General features: G+C 40.6%; 1 protein-coding gene across 4 annotated transcripts; it reads right to left on the bottom strand.

The window, feature by feature from the left end:
- Positions 1-2171: 2171 nt before the first annotated feature.
- On the bottom strand, positions 2172-12451 carry LOC131246534 (uncharacterized). Of its 4 annotated transcripts, XM_058246754.1 has the most exons (4): positions 12232-12451; positions 8995-11392; positions 5194-5553; positions 2172-4634 (listed from the first exon to the last, which is right to left on the bottom strand). In XM_058246754.1, the coding sequence occupies exons 2-4, from the start codon at positions 9063-9065 to the stop codon at positions 2396-2398; spliced, it is 2670 nt and encodes an 889-aa protein (XP_058102737.1). In that variant the 5' UTR covers positions 9066-11392; positions 12232-12451; the 3' UTR covers positions 2172-2395. The 4 variants fall into 4 exon arrangements, with proteins under 4 accessions (XP_058102737.1, XP_058102738.1, XP_058102739.1 ...); XM_058246755.1 differs by lacking the exon at positions 8995-11392; XM_058246756.1 differs by lacking the exon at positions 8995-11392 and having other exon boundaries at positions 5194-5541.
- Positions 12452-19166: the final 6715 nt, after the last annotated feature.

The raw sequence follows: 19166 nt of genomic DNA, 5'->3' as shown, positions 1-19166 counted from the left end.
TAAAAATACTTTATTAGATGTACTTTGCACATGTGCAACATTGCAATGAACTAAAAGAGCCTAGTCATATTTATACATGAAGATTATAATTCTTATAACCCTACCAATCTCTTTAATACACAACTAATCTATTTCTTCTAGTAGAAGATCTATACAATATGCAGCATGAGGGGTTCAAAATAAACAACGCCTCTTCTTAATAAGAAGATAATCAATGGTTATATGGGAGACCACGTTGTCTATGATAACTTGAACAACATATTCTTCTCATATTTTTTAAACTATACTATCTAATTTTAACAAATAATCGATCATATAAGAATGGGTCAATGCATATACCACTTCAAAAACATTATCTTAGTTAGACAATTCACTAGAAAGTTAATCAAAGTCTAACCGAATTTATTGGTTTGTCCATTGGCTACAAGTACAACCATAGGCTTTCCATGATTCTTTATATTCGTCTATGATTATTTATTTATTTTTTTTTCTAAAATCAACCTCAGTTTTGAAACATGTTCAAATTAACATATTGCTTCTATAATAACCTTGAAATTTTTCAACTTAAGAGTGTTAAAAGTAATGCCAATTTAGTATAACTACTAAGCGATATATTGAAAAAATATGTTTCTATCTTTTTGCTTTTATCGATTTTTCAAAGTGATTTGTGCGGGACCTTTGCCCTTACTCCTAAAGTCGATCATATCCTCAAGATTTGCTCTACACCACCTATCCATGAGTTGATGCCCATGATTTTTCATCAAAACCGGTGGTCTAAAATTGTGCCATCAATGTAGGAGGGAGGACTTGATTTATCAACATCAAGCACATCTATATTCTCATATGTTTCTTGTTCCATGAACTCCTCTCTAATTATAGCACTATCATATTTTTTTTTCTTGATTGTTTGTCATTGTACTCCATATATAATTTCCTTTCAGATTTTTGGAGTAATGTTGGAATATGCTTTTGCATTTAATTCAGGCTTGTGTGCAAAGTGTTGCTTATGTCGTGCATTGACACCAGCACTTACAAGAAGAAGACGTGATTCTTGTACACTTGTAAAGATAAGGACTATAGAGTAGAAAGATAAAGAGAGAGTTACACACTCACACCAATAGAGATTAAAGGGGAGAGAGAGAGAGAGAGAGAGATCTGTCTTCTTAATTCACGAATCTTGTAGTTTGTACATTACAAGCTTGCTTGTACACTTATAGGTTGTAACTTGTAGCTAGTATTGATGTTTAATTAACTTCTAACTTGCAAGTTGTAACTTATCTCTTAAAGTCTTGAAAGTTGAAAAAAAAGAAAACAAACTTGAACATGAAAGTAAGAAGGAATGAATGAGAGTATGAAACCATAAGATGAGATGAGAGAATGTATTGTAAGAGAGAATGAATGAGAGAATGTACGAGAGAAATAGAGAATGAATGAGAAAATGAGTGCAAGTGAAAAGGAGAATGTTACTATTTACTAAATGAATGGTAAATAACACCAAGTTCCTAGGGCCATGATGACACACCTCGAAACTTATCCACTGCAGCATTATCACGTTTTGAAAAAATGACTGACAAACTATTTTTTAAATTATATATGTACATAAATAATGTCTTTGAGGAAAACTTCAGATAAATTTTGCAAAGAACTCATAATTTGAACTCAATAAGATGATAAATGCATATGCTGGTTAAGCGATCCTAGATCACAGATTGTCTCCATTCAATGCAGTCATATCAATTTAAGGCAATCCTTGGAAAGCTTGGGAAGTTGAGCACTAGTGAAGTGATCGCTTAGCATATGTACACCCGTGTATAAAGGCACCAGTACCCCCAACTAGTCCCACATCCCCAATTCTTCATCTCTGCATATGATGTCGATCACTATTACTGAAGTGGATGAGACTGGTTGTGTTCCCAACTACAGGGTTGAGCAGGAGATGCTAGAATTGAAAAGGGAAGATGTACGAATTGAAGAAGGAAAGGAAGAGAGAGAGCGCAACAACCCGTAATGGAGCCCACATTGTCCGTTTGCAGAACCCTACATTTTCAGATTCAAAAGTCACCGGTCCAAATTCAGCAAATGAATGTTCTCTGATCTGAGGTTGGAATCATCCCATCAATTTGATTTTGATGCTATGCCATCTGCAGTGGGGTCCATGATTTCAACGGTCGGACTGAGGACCATAGAAGTGGTACATTGGCCTTCTGAATGTGCTTACATTTCGTTCTCGTTGAGTTTGTTCTGGTCTAAAGATCCAACGGTTGATCTTCAATCGGTTCTTGACCATCTTTCAAAATCTTGCCACAAGTACAAAAATCATCTATAAAAACGATCATCCAAAGGAATTAGTATTTACAACCAACTCAATAGCTTCTAAATCAATTCAAAGTGACACTTATGCGTTCTCCATTTCAGGCTCTTTGCATGTTGCCATATTGTGCCCTGCTGCGCCACACCTACTGCAATGCCTTAGCTTCTTACTCCGATCAAGCGGTAAATTTCTCTTCTTCTTTTTTGGCCAGCGGGGCGGCTGGCGTGGCCGATGGATGCGGGGTGGACGTACAATAATCTGGGTGTTGGAATCTTCACTTACAGGCTTTCCAATATCCGGTATTGGGTGGATTGATTCTGAGTATGCTAACCGGTAACAATCGACTGTGAAGTACCTTGAGCAGTAATCATACATATTCTTACCTGTGCGATCGAAAACTGCAGCCGCATGAATGCATGGCAACCCAAACATCTTCCATCTCTGGCATGTGCAATCCCTAGTCTCAATGTCCACGATGTTGACGGAATCGTCGCGGACTTCAAACACGCTCCCTGATGAGAATAACACGCTGAGTGTGCGCGAGTTGTACATCTCTAACTGTAGTCTTTGCTCCATTGAAGGTGTGAGAACTGTAGACCATGCGCTTGAAGCCTCTCGACGCGTGTAAATCATCTCCATCATCTTACACCGTATCATGTCAATCATCTGTATTATTGAAACGTCTCGCTCCTCTGATATCCAACCATAGAACAACTCTGCAACGCTTGATGATACATGGTCGTACCGTGAGCCCCTAAAGAATGCATTCGACCAATGTTCCGGCTTGCTTTCCAAGACCCATGCGGCGACATCATGCGAAACATTTCGGATGCTGTCAATGCAAGCATTGAAATTGGCGGCACCAAACAAATAAGCAGCCCGCTTAAACTCATCAACCAGTGCATCCTTCACCATCTGCGATGGGCCCTTCAACACCCTCTTGAAGTCCTCAGTGAGGTGATGCAGAGAGTAGGCATGATAGCTGTCCTTGAAAATCTCTGGTACGGTTTCCTCTAAACCATTACGTCTATCGGACACAAACGTTATGGTCTGATTCATCGGCACTGCCAATTTCAATTCTGACAAAAACCAATGCCAATTATCAGAAGACTCAGTATCCACTACAGCAAATGCGATCGGAAAAATACCGTCATCCCCATCAACCGACACTGCAGCTAATAACGTCCCATGGCATTTATCTCTTAGAGAAGTCCCGTCAAGAAGAATGAGTGGGCGGCAACCATTCTCAAACCCATGCCGCGAAGCATGGAACGAGATGAAAAGGCGGTGAAACCTCGAGTCATCCGTCGTTGTCAAAGTTACAAGACTACCTGGATTTGTCTCCCTTATCCTCTCGCACAACCATGGCAGCTGATTATACGCCTCGGCCCGGGAGCCTTGAAGCTGCTCCTGGGCCATCTCCTTCCCGCGCCGTGCTTGATGATACCTGAGACTAACTCCATACTCTCGATATATGTCATTCGCAATGTCCCTCGGCTTATACTGTGGCATATCCCGTACCTTGTCTTTTATAATGCTTGCAACCCAGCGCCTCGTCGCATGAGGATGCCCATCTTTGCCGACCCCACCTCCACATGTATGCACATTGTTTATCGTTTTAATCTTGAACTTCTGCATGGTTGAGAGTCTGGAAGCATGCACCCGCCACGGGCAACCCTCAGCTTTACATTTGGCAGTCACACGCTTGCTATCATTATTAACATACGTGAATATGAACCCTTTAGCAATGGCAAACCTACGTAACGCATCACGGAAGTCATGGACATTACTAAATTCTTGGCCCACATCAACGATGAGTTTGTCAGCTGAACTCAATAGCCCTGGCCGCTTATCATTGCTCTCATCAGTAAAACTCAATAGCCCTGGCCGCTTATCATTGCTCTCATCAGTAAAACTCAGTAGCCCTGGCTGCTTATCATTGCTCTCTTCAGTAAAACTCAATAGCCCTGGCCGCTTATCATTGCTCTCATCAGTTAAACTCGATAGCCCAGGCTGCTTATCATTGCTCTCATCAATTAAACTCAATAGCCCTGGCCGCATATCATTGCTGATGACAGTGGTTGTGGTGGCAATTGGGGTGATTGGGTCAGCAGATGTAGCCCTACCAATGTTCCCACTTACAGTCCCATCAACTCCACCAGTGGCAACAATGGTAGCAATTGGAGTAATTAGATCAGTGACCGTTATGGTCCTATCATTGTTGACAGTTGTAGGAATTGGGTTGATTGAATCAGTGGCCACAGCCCTTCTCATGGTCCTACTTGCGGCTCTACTTGTTGTCCTACTTGCAGCTCCGGTTGCCCTGCAAGAGCATGCATTCCATGTAATTTCATGCAAGTACAATTCATGGGGTCTAACCTGGGACGAATTATGTGTACAGTCCAGCACATTAGCAATGTATTGCTGACGCACAGGATCCTGTACCCAAGTGACCATAGTTCCGTGATAAAGACCGTTGATCACCAACGGGCCCACCATGGATGCGGATGCCTTGAAAGAATTCAGATAAGAAGATCCGAACCTTTCAATCAATGGTCTACAAGTAGAAAATTAACCCAGGAAATGCAGAACACAGTCCACATTCAATGGAAAATGGTACAATGATCAAAGGGTTAGGATCTCCCAATGTGGAGATTTTCCTCACCCATAGTAGGGCCTGTTAAAGGAATGGTAACCATGGGCATCACGTGAGCAGGACCCTACAATTCCGCACAAATAGGAACTTCAAATGTGGAGATTTTCAGGGCATGTCCCATGGCAGCAGTGCCTGTGAACTCAGTGGTATTGATCACAGAATTATGTGCTGACATGCGCACGACCCTGTAATTCATCCGAAACAGGAGCCAAGCAAGGGAAAATACCTGTTGTTAATTGCTTTCACAGCATTCTGAGCAACAGCACCTCCTTCTAAAACAAAAACATCTATAGTTGCTGAATCCTCATGAAAATCAATCATGCGCTGCATGTCCTTGTCATTGGATATCACGATCGGGATACGTCTGTTGCTTGGGAGGAAGTACTTGATGGATAAGGTACTCACATTGCAGTTACACATTTCTGCTATTTCTGACTTGAACTCGTCGAATTTCATGGTGGGAAGGACCTGTATTGCATGCGCTTCTCCACCATTATATGACATAGACCCATCATTATTTGTAACAAGCTCACCACCAAACTGGCAAATAGCTACAGTTTTCCCCATGGTCTCACTGCAACAACCTCTGAATAAACATTCTATGAGAATACTAAACGTCAATTGGAACTTAGGAGATATAAAACACAGAGAACAATATGATCATTTGGGACCTATGGTTCAGTGATCCAGACCATTGATCGGGTGGGACCCAGCATTGATCGACCATGGACCATTCCCTAGAATCTCGTCAAGAGAAAAACCCTAACCTTTTAGTTGGTGGTCTGCAGATAGACAGATACAAAGTGTAATAGGTCCACATTCAACCGACAAAAGACCTTCCAATCTGGAGACTCTTGGGTCAAGGTCCATCTATCGTGAGGCCTGTTCATAAACCTTCAGGAGCCTCGCAGGCACTGGATACTCAACTCAGGCATAATCTTTACGTTAAAAGAGGGTCTCCAAGGCTTTTTATACATCTCTCTCCAAAAACTCATTGCACAGGGTCATCTGGAGACTTGCATTCAGTTGGCTGTTGGGGGCAGTTCTTCTGAGCCTTGAAGACTTCACTTCTCATCTTCAAAAATATTCGTAATGTACCAAAGTGGCCTCTGGATTAAGACTCATTTAATCATATAGGCAAAGAAGCCAATGGCCTGGCAATCTAGCCATGGTTAAAAGACTCTGCAACTCGACCCGACTCATTCAAGCCCGAGTCAAGATGGGAATGAAACAGCATGACTAACCCAAGTGAGTCGTGCAAGTTGGGGATGACTCAGGAGGGTGACGACTCATGGTATCAAACTGAATCAGGCCCAACCTAGTCCAGGTTGACTGGGACGAGGCACATCAGACTCATCCGACTCTAAAAACCATGGGTCTAGCCAGAGAAGGAGTGTTAAAGCTGAGTTTGTATATTTATACTTTTAACCAGTTACTCATTAACTAATCAGGTTGAGTGAACTAATGGGAAGTGGAAAATTTTTTGCCCGGGTTACAATTTTGACCCAAAATGCCCCACTTTTTTGTAAAAATATTAATCCACAAAAAGCAGTTTTTCTTTTTAATCGGTTAAATTATTCCTTTATTTCCTTCACTCAACTATAACTTCACAACACCATCCATCCATCAACCACAGGCGATCGGCATTGAGCCTCATCATCCGTCAAGGGACCAGAGTATGTTACTCTCCATACAGTTGGTGAACATAATCTGGTGATTGAAATGATGGTGAGGATGGTGGTGATGGTGATGACAATGATGATTAAGCCTATTCATTGATCGGACTGGCTTGGGCTTTGTTTAAGAGCCTATTGGCCTCGACTGAGCCTAGCCTAGCTTGGCCCATTTAGGGTTTGAAGGCCCACTTTTTTTATTAAAATATTAACCCACAAAAAGTGGGTTTTTCTTTTGAACCATTTAAGTCATTCCTTTCCTCCCTTAACCATAACTTCACAATACCACCATCCATCCATCCATCGATCACCAGTGATCGACATTGGGCCGCATTATCTGTATGGTCAGCAACTGCAATCCAGTGATTGCAATGATGATGAGGCTGAGGATGGTGGTGATGGTGGTGATGATTAAGATTGTTTATTAATTGGGCTGGGTTGGGTTTTGTTTAAGAGCCAGTTGACCTGGACCAAGCCTGGCCTGTTTAGGATTTCAAGGGCATTTTTGTACTGTATCATGAATGATGGGGCACACCTAATGAACAGCCTGGATCTTGCACAAAAGTGGACAGCTTGTCTTGGGACTGTTTGTTTTGGCCCATCATATGCCCTTTCAAGGCTCGTCCTAGCCCATTGACAGCCCTAACGATGACGATGACAAGGACAACGACAATGATCATTATGATGATCTCTGTACATATTAATTGTTCACCCACAAGTCCACAAGGTAAATATGTAACTTGAAATGAAACCGTCCCGATGGGCACACTTTCGATGGATCATAAACAAATAAATAAAGTAAAATTATACCTTAAATGGAAGAAATAGACAATGATGGCCAGTGTTTTCCCATTTAATTTCAATTAAAAGACAGCACATTGTTTCCCAAAACATGGTTCAGAACTATTCTAGATTAGCAAATTGTGTTTAACTGAGTTCTACATCAAATCTGATTTTGAGTTCCAATTAGAGTTGTTTTGATTCAATTGAGTAGGTCATATATTGATTTCTGGTTCTAGGACCAATAGTTCTAGAACTACTTCTTCTGGGTCTGGAAGTCACTCGTGACAGGTCCCAATAATAGGTTTTCCTAGTCTCCAAGGTAAGGGACTTGGGTAGGATTCTCTTGGTATACCATAACCATTCCATAGATAAAATCCTATAGGTCTTCAAACTCTCAAGAGAGTGTACCAGTGTCTCCCTAAGACATATGTAACGGCAGCCTACACACTTGCAACGGTGGGCCAGGTTCCTCTACCAACTCGCCTTGTGAAGTTTGACTTCTAAATTCTGCAAGAAGGACAACCTACAGATATATTGTATTGGATAAAAAAAAAAAACTGGTGTTATTTTTTACTGGTTCCAAGGTTGTTCCTGTATCCAAACTAAGGTATTCAATAACAGCAACAGCCGGCATAATGGCTGGCTATCGAACCATTACATTTCAGCCCTGTAATGGTCAAAACATATTATAAAGAAAAAAATTGTGATAAAAACATTAGAAAAAATCAAAAAAGAAGAAGAAGAAGAAGAAGAAGGAGGAGGAGGAGGAGGAGGAGGATTCAAATATTTACTCTAGGATTCCAATATGTGTTCTTTTCTAGTTTCAAATGTTGTCTCGGGCTGCTTGATAATATTATTAACCCGAGAGCCTTAGACTGACTTCAAAACTCCTATATTTAATTTTCTAAATTTCGAATATCAATGATTCAATATAAATAGCATTATATGAGCATAAATCAAATGGCGAGACAATTATATACATGCAGTTATATATATATATAACAACTTTACCGCAAACAACCATAGCATAGCTATATAGGTTCATCCCACTAATGCATATCCCTAACCACTTGAAACCATTTCCCTAAAGAAATTTGACAAAAATTTTAAAAATTAAAGGGATTTACCAAAATAACCCATGGTCTAGTTGGTGCACCTTTTCAACCTCCATTTTCAAATCTTTACTTGTTTAGCCCTCTAACACCTTTTTGCATTTTCCAAAGGCGAAAATGCCCCTGGCATCAAGCCTCGCACCTGATAGGCGATTGCGTGCAGGAGAAGTTGAATGGGCCTATGCTGATGTATGACATGGGCCCTTGTAACCATGATTGGGCCCACTCTACAGGAGATCTAATCTGTTCATAATGTTATACATGTGTGGACGAAGGGAAAACAATAATTCTAACCTAATCCAAGCCCTATGTCGCTCACAACAAATGATAATGGTGGGCATTCAATCCTATCTCTTTCCTATGATGTGGTCCACCTTTGTTGTGGATATGCCTCATTCTTGGACCCATGCCCTTAAATTAAAAACTAAAACCACTAGATAGCATGGATTTGACACATACTTCACAATGAGCCCCATAAATGGTGTCCAAAGACCGTTTGGTAGGGCCCAACTCCATGGAGAGGACCCCATTTGGAAAATTTTGATTTTTCAAAGGGGGAAATGGAACATTTCTTCTGGCAAGCTTCCTTCGTGGGACCCACTACCACTCTCCGGCCGACTCTTCTCCGGCATAGGCCCCTCTAGCATTCTCTTCGGCCAAAAAAAAACTATCATTTTTTCCTCTCTGGCAACTACTCTTCGAAAACTTGGCGACCACAAGTAAGGAGATAGTTTTACGGGGGGAAGGGATCGCTGTAATGGTTTATTTATTTATTTATTTTGTATCATCCCATTTGCTTATGGGGGGAAGGGATCGCTATAAGGGTTTAACGTTAAAAAGGTCGGGGTTGTCATGTTAAACACAAGGAGATAGATGTTTGGTTTTGTTGTGTTTGTTTTTTGTTGAGCACTTGTTAAACAACCACGATCCCGACTATTTTAATTACTTTTATTTTCTGTTCTATTAATTTTTTATTTTAGACGTTAATACTTTCTCTGCCATGCATTGTAGAATCAGAAATATATAATAATAAAAAAGATCGGTCCCTGTTTGGATTAAGAGATTGTAGAAGTATCAGCAAAGTGCTCCATTTGGTTTTTAAAGGACTTGTAAGACGATTTTGGCAAGTGCGATATTCAAAGAGAGTTGTTTGGGAAATTATGCTTCAAGCTTTTGTTGGATTTCGATAAATCGCAATGGTGATTTCACAATAAAATGATCTGTTATCTTATGCAGAGGCACATCGGTGACCTGAGATTTGATATGCAAGGCACCATTCTGACATTCACGGAAATGGACTTCGCCTTGATTATGGGCCTGACATCTAGACCCTATATCTTGCTGGAGATTGATGGGGGTAGGAAAGAGGATTGGGGAAAAATACTTGTGCCAAGCAGCTATTTTGAAGAAGCGTGCATTTGTTAGTAGCTTTTCGATCGCTTTGTAGGTCAAACAAACATAGGAATGTAGTCAAGCTAGCACTACTCATGTGTGTCAAAATGCTACTTGTAGGATCTCCTAGTAAGAATGATGTATAGATCAATATATAGAGCTAATAAATTCTTTAGAAGAGTTCAATAGGTACCCTTGGGGCTCTATGAGCTACCGATATTTGAAAGAAGCGATTAATTCTGCAATAAAGAATCACCATCCCGGAACATACAATGTATGCGAATGTTCATTCGTCCTACAGATATTTATTGTTGTCTTATTACACATTCATTTTATTTCCCAATGGTTTAAAGAGCCTAGTTGGATGCATTCCGTTAGTCCTGGGTCTTTTGCTGCACTGGTTAGGTTCTTGACAATTGGTTTCAAAGCCAACATAGTGTCTTGGGTTCAAGTCACAGAAGAGGTAACTTGTAGAAAGGGCAACCTAGACTAGAGTGAAAGCTGCTCGATGCTATAAGGGCTACTTAAACAACCAGAGTGCAGCCGCCATGCCCTCTCCAAGTGGACAAGGACTAGTGCAATCAGCTACCTAGAAAACAAGCAAAAGTGAGTGTCACCACAAAGTGGGCCACTGTGGACATTGGCTACAGAGCATGGTGGAATGTTACGATCCCAATCGTTTAAAAAGCCTAGCTGGACATGTTCCATCAGTCCTTAGCTTTTGGCGTAATGGTTAGGTTCTTAACACGAGCACACCCTTATTCATACCAAAAAGAAATATAATCTCTAATACATAAATTATGTAAAGGAAAATAGCATAACTCATTTTTAAGTGGCACCAAAAATAGGCCCTACGGGGTCGTTTGGACACCTGTAAAGTCCTTAAGTTGTAAAGGGATTACAAGTAATTGGATTACAAGGGCTGTTTGGATGCATGTATTTTCTTGTAAAGGCTTTACAAGCTATAAACAGATTACAACTTTTAGTTGTAATCTCAAAACCTGGCAAAAAGCCATGTTTCAGATTATAGGTAAAGTCTTTGCAGCTAAAAAGGCATTATACATAGTAGAACACAATAGTTGATATACACTCATGATATGTGGGGGCCATTGTAATGTGTACAGTACATCCAATCTATCCATCACGTGCTTCCCTTGATGCTCTCGTATGGCCCTAAAAAACAGCTCGTTGATTATCATATGGACCACAGGAGGGAAAGATGGGACATCCACCACTAAAAACTTCCATATTGCATTTGGAGCCCACTATGATGGGTGGAGGACATCCAATCCATCTAGTGTGTGTATGTTTTAATGCTCTCTTAGGGCCCCCTTTAAAAAAAAAAATCAAGTCCTTATTTGATTTGCAGATTTTGGAAGGTTCACTGCCCAAGCTCTACGGTATGAATAGCTCATTGATCCATTGTAAGCACTTTACAATCTAGCCAAACACACAATCTGTTTACCTGTAAACAGATTACCAGTTAAAAGCCAAACAGAATAGCAGGTAAACCGTTTACACCTGAAACTCAATGTGTTTACAACTTAAAACTTTACAAGCATCCAAACAACCCCTAAGATCTTCAGAAATTCCCAAAACCCTCAACCAAAGATCAGAACAACCCTACAAACTTTGGGATATGACAGAATAAGCAACCCCATTTCACCATTTTCGGATATTCTAATAACATGAGAAATTCCAAATTTTCCTCTTTTTTTTTACTTTTTTGGTAACCTGGCTTTCCAAATGTACATTCTAAACTGGAAAAGACCTAAATTAATATTTTTTACAGAAATACCCTAAGCACTAATTCGAATATCAGAATAACCCTACAATTTCTAGAAATTTGTTAATTCCAGCCCAAAAAAAAAAAAAAGAGCCTAAGCCCTAAATCTCCAAGAAACCCCTAAATTTCCAGAAAAACCGAAACCCTAAATGAGAGGAAAAAAAAACTAAATCTTGCAGACAAACCTATAATTTCCAAATAATTTCTACAAACACCTTAAACCTAAAATTTCCAGAATCTCATAACCCTACACCAGAAAAGAAGAAAAAATAATAGTAGTAAAATTTCCTGAAACGCCCAAATAAACCATAAACAGCCTTAAACTGTCAGAAAAAACCATCATCCCCAAAACCTAAACAATTTCATCCATGTTCTAGCAAATGGTTAAAAAGTCGAACAAAATCCCCCTCTCTGCCCAAGTGAAATTGGATCTAACGGTTCAAAGAAAGAGATAAAAAAAAAAAAAGAGCCTCAAACTGTCAAAAACAAACAAAATGTAAAAAAGAGAGGGAACGTACCGACGAAGAGGGCTTTTATTTTGAAGAGTGCCAGAAGCCTTGGGGACTTTTTAGCAAAACAGAGAGGAGGCGTTTCGTTTTCGTTTTTCTCCTCCTTCACTCGGAAAATGACTAAAAGGTCACCGCATAGAGAGACGTTTTAGACTGGATTCTTCCCATAAACCGCTTCGTTTTGGTCCATGGCCCGAAACGTATTTCTCCAAAACCGCCTATTGTTTCCATACAGAGACCTTCCACCGCCCTCCAGCTTCTGGGAATGTAAAGTTAGAAAATGACGTAGTTGCCCTCTTCAAGGTGAATAACTACGGTCTTACCCTATTCTATGTCTTTACATGGGTTTTGAACGTATATGCTGTATTATGCGAGCGTGTTGTGTTTGGTGCCCTACGTGTAATCACAGCATACGTGGAGTAATTGGACTAGATCCAAACCGTTCATTTGATACCTCGAAAATCAACGGACTTAAACTGGGTAGATCTAACCTTTCAATAATACAAATGGACACTAAAGCCACGTTTGGATTATAACTTACTTAAGATGAGCTACTTATACCTGTAAGTAACTTATCTTAGTTCCTACTTGTCAAGGCACGTGAATATGTTTGATAAAAAGCGTACTTAACTACCGAAATGTTTAAAAGCATGCTTATCCATAAGTTTGTTTTGTCTATCGTAAATTTCCACTGCCATTTATCACATAGGCCTAACCTTTAACGTGGTCCGGTTATTATGTTGGCCCACATTGGCCAATTTTCAATGTAAACTATCCATCGTGTGAGGCCTACCTTTAAGGCGGATTATCCACCTTGTGAGGCCCATCTTTGATGTGGGTTGCCCACGGCACGGACTCATTTTGGATGTGGGCCGTCCATCACACGAGTTGCCTTGGATGTGGGCCATTCATTTTTAAGAGTGAGGCAACCACCTAGGTTAGGTTGAGCAGAGGCAGAGCACCCCATGTAGGGCCTATTGGATTGTCTCTAAACAAATTCAAGTTGTTCACATTAATAGAGTTTTAATTTCAGGCCATCAATCAAAGTTTGAGGGCAGAACTCATCATGGATAAGCTACGCCGGTGAAAATAGTTTAAAATTTATAAACAATGCTTATATACTTGTTGGCCATAAATAGCTCCATTTTTTTTTAAATGATTCTACCGTGGGTTTATGGCTGTTCAATTAAAATAAATTTAAAATAAATTGACCATATCAACTGAAGGGTGGGCTCAATCATTAATTTAGCGAGGCGATATCCTCATTCTCAAAAGACACTTATGACTTACCTGAAAAGTTATTATTATATAAAGAAATAGCTAACAAAAGAGCATTTACGTCATTCAAAAGGCTAAAAGGTACCTAAAGGGTTAAAAAAGATATAAACTAAAATTCTGATGTCAATGCTTTTAGTATATTATAATTAATGGTCGTTTTAATTAATAGCCCCTTATGGCCATCACATTATACATGATTTCCATGATCACAAGGCTAGCATGATATTTTAAAGAAATGCACCCCCTTTTGGCCATGTAATTTTATCAAGTAGACCGAAAGATGGGGAAGATTATGCATTCAAGTGAGCCACAAACTAACAAACAATGGATTATTAAAAGCTCACAAAGCTCTACCACGTAATTTCAGTACTGACATAGATATTGTGTTCCACTGTACATTATTTCCATGATAGCAGAAAAGTCTCCCATTCATGTGATTTTGCTTGTAGGATCCAAAGATGAGGTAGATCAACCGCTCAAGTGGGCCACAAACCAATAAGCAATTGATCATTAGAAGCCACCATCTAATATTTTCCTCCTGTGAGAACCACCTACGCATTAGATCCGTGTGGATTTTGGTCACACACCCTAAAATTAGATATCAGATATATCACAAGCATCATAAAAGTGGATCCCACCAAATTAAGAGTTGGATGATAACGTCACATCTCTAGTGTGTCAGATTTCACCATGGGAGATGGTTGCCATGACTACGGGGCTCCTTTCTTTGTTTTCCACCAAAAGTTTAAGTTGTCCACTATTTCCCTCGTATGAAGTTAGCACTTGAGCTTAATAATATTTCAGGTGGGCCACATGGCATGTACTAGTGCTATTGAGTGTAGACCCTTCAAACCATCGTGGGCTGTAGAAATTTTAGATCTATGTAAAAAAAAAAAAAAAAAACTACTAGTGGGCACATTAAGCCCAGTGAAAATGAACTTCTTAACTACTGGGAATTTCATTTCAATGGTTTAGATGACTTACAAAAAAAAAAAAAAAGGACTCTTGATAGTTTCAACAGTAGTATGCCATTCACCCACTTTTTCCCAACATTGAGACTCATTTGTGTATTTGATATAACTGGGATTTTGGCCCACGGCCTAAAAAGATATGGCGAAGATGGTGGATGGTTGAAATTTAGGACAATCATCACAAAAGTGGGGCCCGCAAGCTACATGAGCTTCTTTAAATTATGAAATGTTTTGGCTTTAAAAAATGAGATAGTTAATTTCATCAATACAAAAAAAGGGCTTTACTCAAGGGCGCATGCAAGACTTACGGCCAGCGGTTTTGGGGCTACCCGTGAAAACAATGGGCAGCTCTTGAGAAATAGTTTAAAAGTAATAATTTTGGTACATGGACCAAAGCAAAGGCGGCTCATGGGAAAATCTCCATTTCAGTCAAATGTCTTTTACTCAAGTACTGTTTTTTGCAAAGAAAGCTCTCCCAACAAGTGGAATTAGTTGGGTTTAGGGAGTTGCATACGTTGTGCCGGACCAACCGTAACATGGTAGAACCATCACGCCACAGTACACGTGGCAGGGTTATGTGTACATCAGATCCGTCCAAATGCAGGGCCTTATCAAAGATAGTTTTTCGTCAAAAATCAAGCTTTTATTGTGGGCCATGAATCTAAGGGCAGATACCACCGGATAAGTTATTTTGCCTACTTACAACAGTAGATAAGTAACTTATTTGAGATAAGTAAATTTGATTTATAGTTAGTTATAAGTAACTTTTATACTTTTAATCATTTCAGTTTATTTTTTTTTAGCTTTTATACTTTTCATAAGCTGTAGAAGATCAGACGATCAATATGTTATTTAACAAATATACTTATCTTCTACTTATTATACTTATCTTTTAAGTAAGTAGAAATTAAGATAAGCTATTTGTGAAATAAGTAACTTATCTTAAGCAACTTACAATCCAAACAGGCCCTAAATGTTAATATTGTTTTATGAGGAGATTGGTGACCAAGAATCCATCCAGGGTGAGAAACAACTAATTAATGGTCTGGATCACCTAAATGTGGGTCCACTTATCAGAATTGAAAAAGGGGGTGTATACCTTTCCAAGATGCAGGCAATGTATCATGTAAATTCATTTTGTATGGTACGAAGCGTAAATCCTGACCGTCAGATTCGTGGTCCCTATTCATTTTATAGGAATGCCCTCATAATCAATCGATGAAGACTAACACCTCAAAAGCATGGCCAACCATCAAGCAAAACGAGGAAAATCAGTTGGTTGAAATGAACCAATCAGTCTGATTTGTGGATATGCTACGCCCACGAACTTGACGGTCTCGATTGGCGTGCTTGAATGATCCGGAAACGGATTGGCTACTCCCCTGCCACCAGCCAATGGCTGATGGTTGGTGCTCTGTGGGCCCCACCATGATGTATATGTTTCATCCATGCCGTCCATCTATTTTTATAGATCATTTTAGTCATGGGACCAAGACTGAGGTATATCCCAATCTCAAGTGGACCACATTACAGAAAACAGTGTTGAATGAACTTCGACCATTAAAAACTTTTGGGGGCCATAAAAGTTTTGGATCAAGTCGATCTTTGTTTTTTCCCTTCATCTGCGTCTGTATGACCTAATAAACAGATTGGATGTCAAATAGACAGTAGACTGGGCCTTAGGAGGATTATAATGGTGGATATCCAATCACTATTGTTTTCCTGTGGTGTGCTTCACCTGAGATTTATATTCCTATCATTTTTTATATCAAACTCTACAATGATCTTTAAAAATGGATGAACGGAATGGATGAGGCACATACATCATGGTGAGGCCCACAGAGCACCGACCACCAGCAACGGGGATGGTGGCAGGGGAGTAGCCAATCCGTTCCCAATAATCCGGCGGTTAGGGACGCGGATTTCCTGGGAAATGCCTTCCGCGGGAAGTTCCTGTGATGGTAGGTGGGGCCACTGTGATGTTGCTGAGAAATCTAATCCGTCCATCCATTTTTCGAGTTCCAGGACTATCGACCAGAAATCTAATCCGTCCATCCATTTTTCGAGGTCCAGGACTATCGACGAAATTATTGGCCGATACAAAACTCAAGTGGACCGCACGAGAGCTAAAACTAGAGAAAGAGTTTCCCACCGTTGAAACTTTCCTGGGCTGCACCTTGATGTTTATATGCCATCCAAACCGTTGATAAGATCATTCCCACTGGGATGAAGTGAATTATAAAAATTTCGGCCTGATACGAAACTTTTGTGGTCATATAAATGTTTCAACGGTGGTCACTGAATCCGCACTTTTTCCTCTTGTGTGGCCCACTTTAGTTTTGGATCCGCCTCATTTTTGTTTGGAATGTTCAAATGACCTTGAAAAACAGATGAACGGATTAGATTTCTCAAAAACATCACGGTGGGCCCCACCTAGGACCCAGCGAAATCCGCGTCTGGTCGTTAGCGCTTTGTTTCAAATGCCACGTTCGAGTACAGCGCTCAAAAGACAGGAATTAGCGCTGTCAACGGGCCGGGTCTGGGTAGGTCTCAGCCCGTTTTTGAACTGTTTCGGGCCGGCCGTAATCAAAATCCTGATTTTCGAGGCTTGAGCCCGGCCCATTGACACTCCTGACATGAATGTGGAGAAAAAGTTTCAGTAGAACGCGTGACTACCTGAATCTGTAGCACGCATGCATAAATTATACGATCCAGACAGTCAATATGTAGGCCATGTCCCCTGAAGGAGGATCCTAATCCTTGGATCAGTGACCTGCCAAAAAAATGAAACAGAAATCTGCATTCAGTGAAAATAAAAAATAAAAAATGGGTGGACTAGGATCTTCCATTGTGTTCATCAACCATGGGGCCCACCAAAACGAGGTATGATCATAGAAAGATCTCAAGGCCCACCAAATACTAAGCATGTGTCTCTGACAGACCGTATAATTTCTTTGAGGCCCCACAGTTGGCGGTCAGAACCAGCCATCCGGGCAGTTCCTAACCTAAAGACCATAAACATGACAAGATGCCCTGGACCAGATGGCCAGCAATTAAATCCTCCCCGTCCAAATCAGATATGTTGCAGACGTGAGATCCTGACTGTTCATCCACCAAGTCCCACTATGAATTGCCATAATCCAAAAAATCACACTAATCAGGTGATCCCACCCCTCTGATCGGTGAGCTTTTGCTGATGAATAGGGCCCGGTATTCACAGCAACAACATTGTGAAACAAGATGGGATAATCTGAGCCCAAATCCAACCCATGGCAATTCCAGCCCTACTGCGACCCTAAAAGGCAGCACTTTGATTCATGATAACATTTCAAATCGGATCTAAAACTTACTATATATATATATATATATATATATATATGGGAAATGGTTCTATGCGGTCGACCTCATGGTAACTTCTCATGAGGTCGAGCTTTGTGGGCCCCACCGTGATGCTTGTCAAACATCTACCCCATCAGTCAGATACCACCATTCCATGCTGGGCCTCGGGCTTAAAAATCAAGTCAATCCATGACTTGTGTGCACCACACCACATACAAAAGTTGAGACCGGTTACAGCCTCGAATTAGATTGTTTGAAAGAAATAAAGCTGTCCACATTCAACAAGCATTTTGTGGGATTCTTGTGGGAGGTGCATCCACAGTCAGGCCCATCAGATCAAAGGTATGGATCAAGTCCTGGGCCCCAAGAGGAAGATATAGCTCAATATTTCAGGCCCATGAGTAACGTGAATAATGAATTGGCAATTGGGCCCAGCAGCAGTAGTTAGGCTTTTATTCACGTTCTGTGTAGCTGCCATTTCCATTTGAAATCAGTGTTCAGTTTGTTTCAGATGAGAAGAGCATCCTTTGTTCAGATGAGAAAAGCATCTCATAGTGTCCGACCACACCTTATGGGACACCCAAATGTACCCTGGAGATTCACCGGTGATTTCTCCTGCTAGACGACCCAAGAAAAGAAAACGTGAAGAAAATGGAACCTCATTCAAGGAAGCCAATGTGCCCTAAAGATTCACTGGTGATCCCTTCTGCTAGACAACCCAAGAGAAAACCCAAGAGAAGAAAACATGAAAAAAAATGGGGCTGGATTCAGTGACGCCAGGGAAGCACTGAGTTCGGTGAAGCCCTGACATGGTGGGATTTGATTAGGCCATATACTGATGTCAGAGATGGGACCACATAAAGCATGCTTGAAAGTGGTACAGTGCACCGGCTGGGCGAAACAAATCTCACCACGTCAGGGCTGAACTCGGTGTTTCCACAGCCTCACGGAACCCGGTTCTGAAGAATATTACAGCATTGATGTTGGAATGATGAGTAAAATGAAATACAATATCCGAGGAAGAATGGTTGAAATACAACCCATGAACAAGGAATCCTAATCCCAGCAGCCCCATCTTCAAGCACCTAAACATAAATGCCCCACACATGCCAACATGGCACTTGTACGGTATCCAGAACGTTCACATGGTGTTCCCCACTGTGGCTGTTCCTTGGCCCAAAAGAATCTGGCCTAGGAACATTTATCAGTTGGAGGCTAGAAAAACATGGACGCCGATTGCGTCCTATTACCATCCGGGCAGGGCTCTGTGGGGCCACCATGATGTAAGTGTTTTATCCACGCCGTTAATATTTTCTCTCAGATCATTTTAAGGTATGAGACAAAAAATGAAGTAGG

The sequence above is a fragment of the Magnolia sinica genome, chromosome 5 (assembly GCF_029962835.1).
Source record: "Magnolia sinica isolate HGM2019 chromosome 5, MsV1, whole genome shotgun sequence".
Taxonomy (NCBI): domain Eukaryota; kingdom Viridiplantae; phylum Streptophyta; class Magnoliopsida; order Magnoliales; family Magnoliaceae; genus Magnolia; species Magnolia sinica.
Note: the sequence above shows the minus strand (reverse complement) of the source record. Positions and strands in the feature narration are given on the sequence as shown.

Bases quoted from the DNA above. Each gene is read 5' to 3' on its own strand.
- LOC131246534 (XM_058246754.1), bottom strand. From the start codon at position 9,065: ATGGGGTCCTCTCCATGGAGTTGGGCCCTACCAAACGGTCTTTGGACA. The intron at 5,554-8,994 runs GTATGTGTCAAA...ATGTTTATTCAG, and splicing joins TTTATGGGGCTCATTGTGAA to AGGTTGTTGCAGTGAGACCA. The intron at 4,635-5,193 runs GTATTTTCCCTT...ATGCTCTTGCAG, and splicing joins GTGAAAGCAATTAACAACAG to GGCAACCGGAGCTGCAAGTA.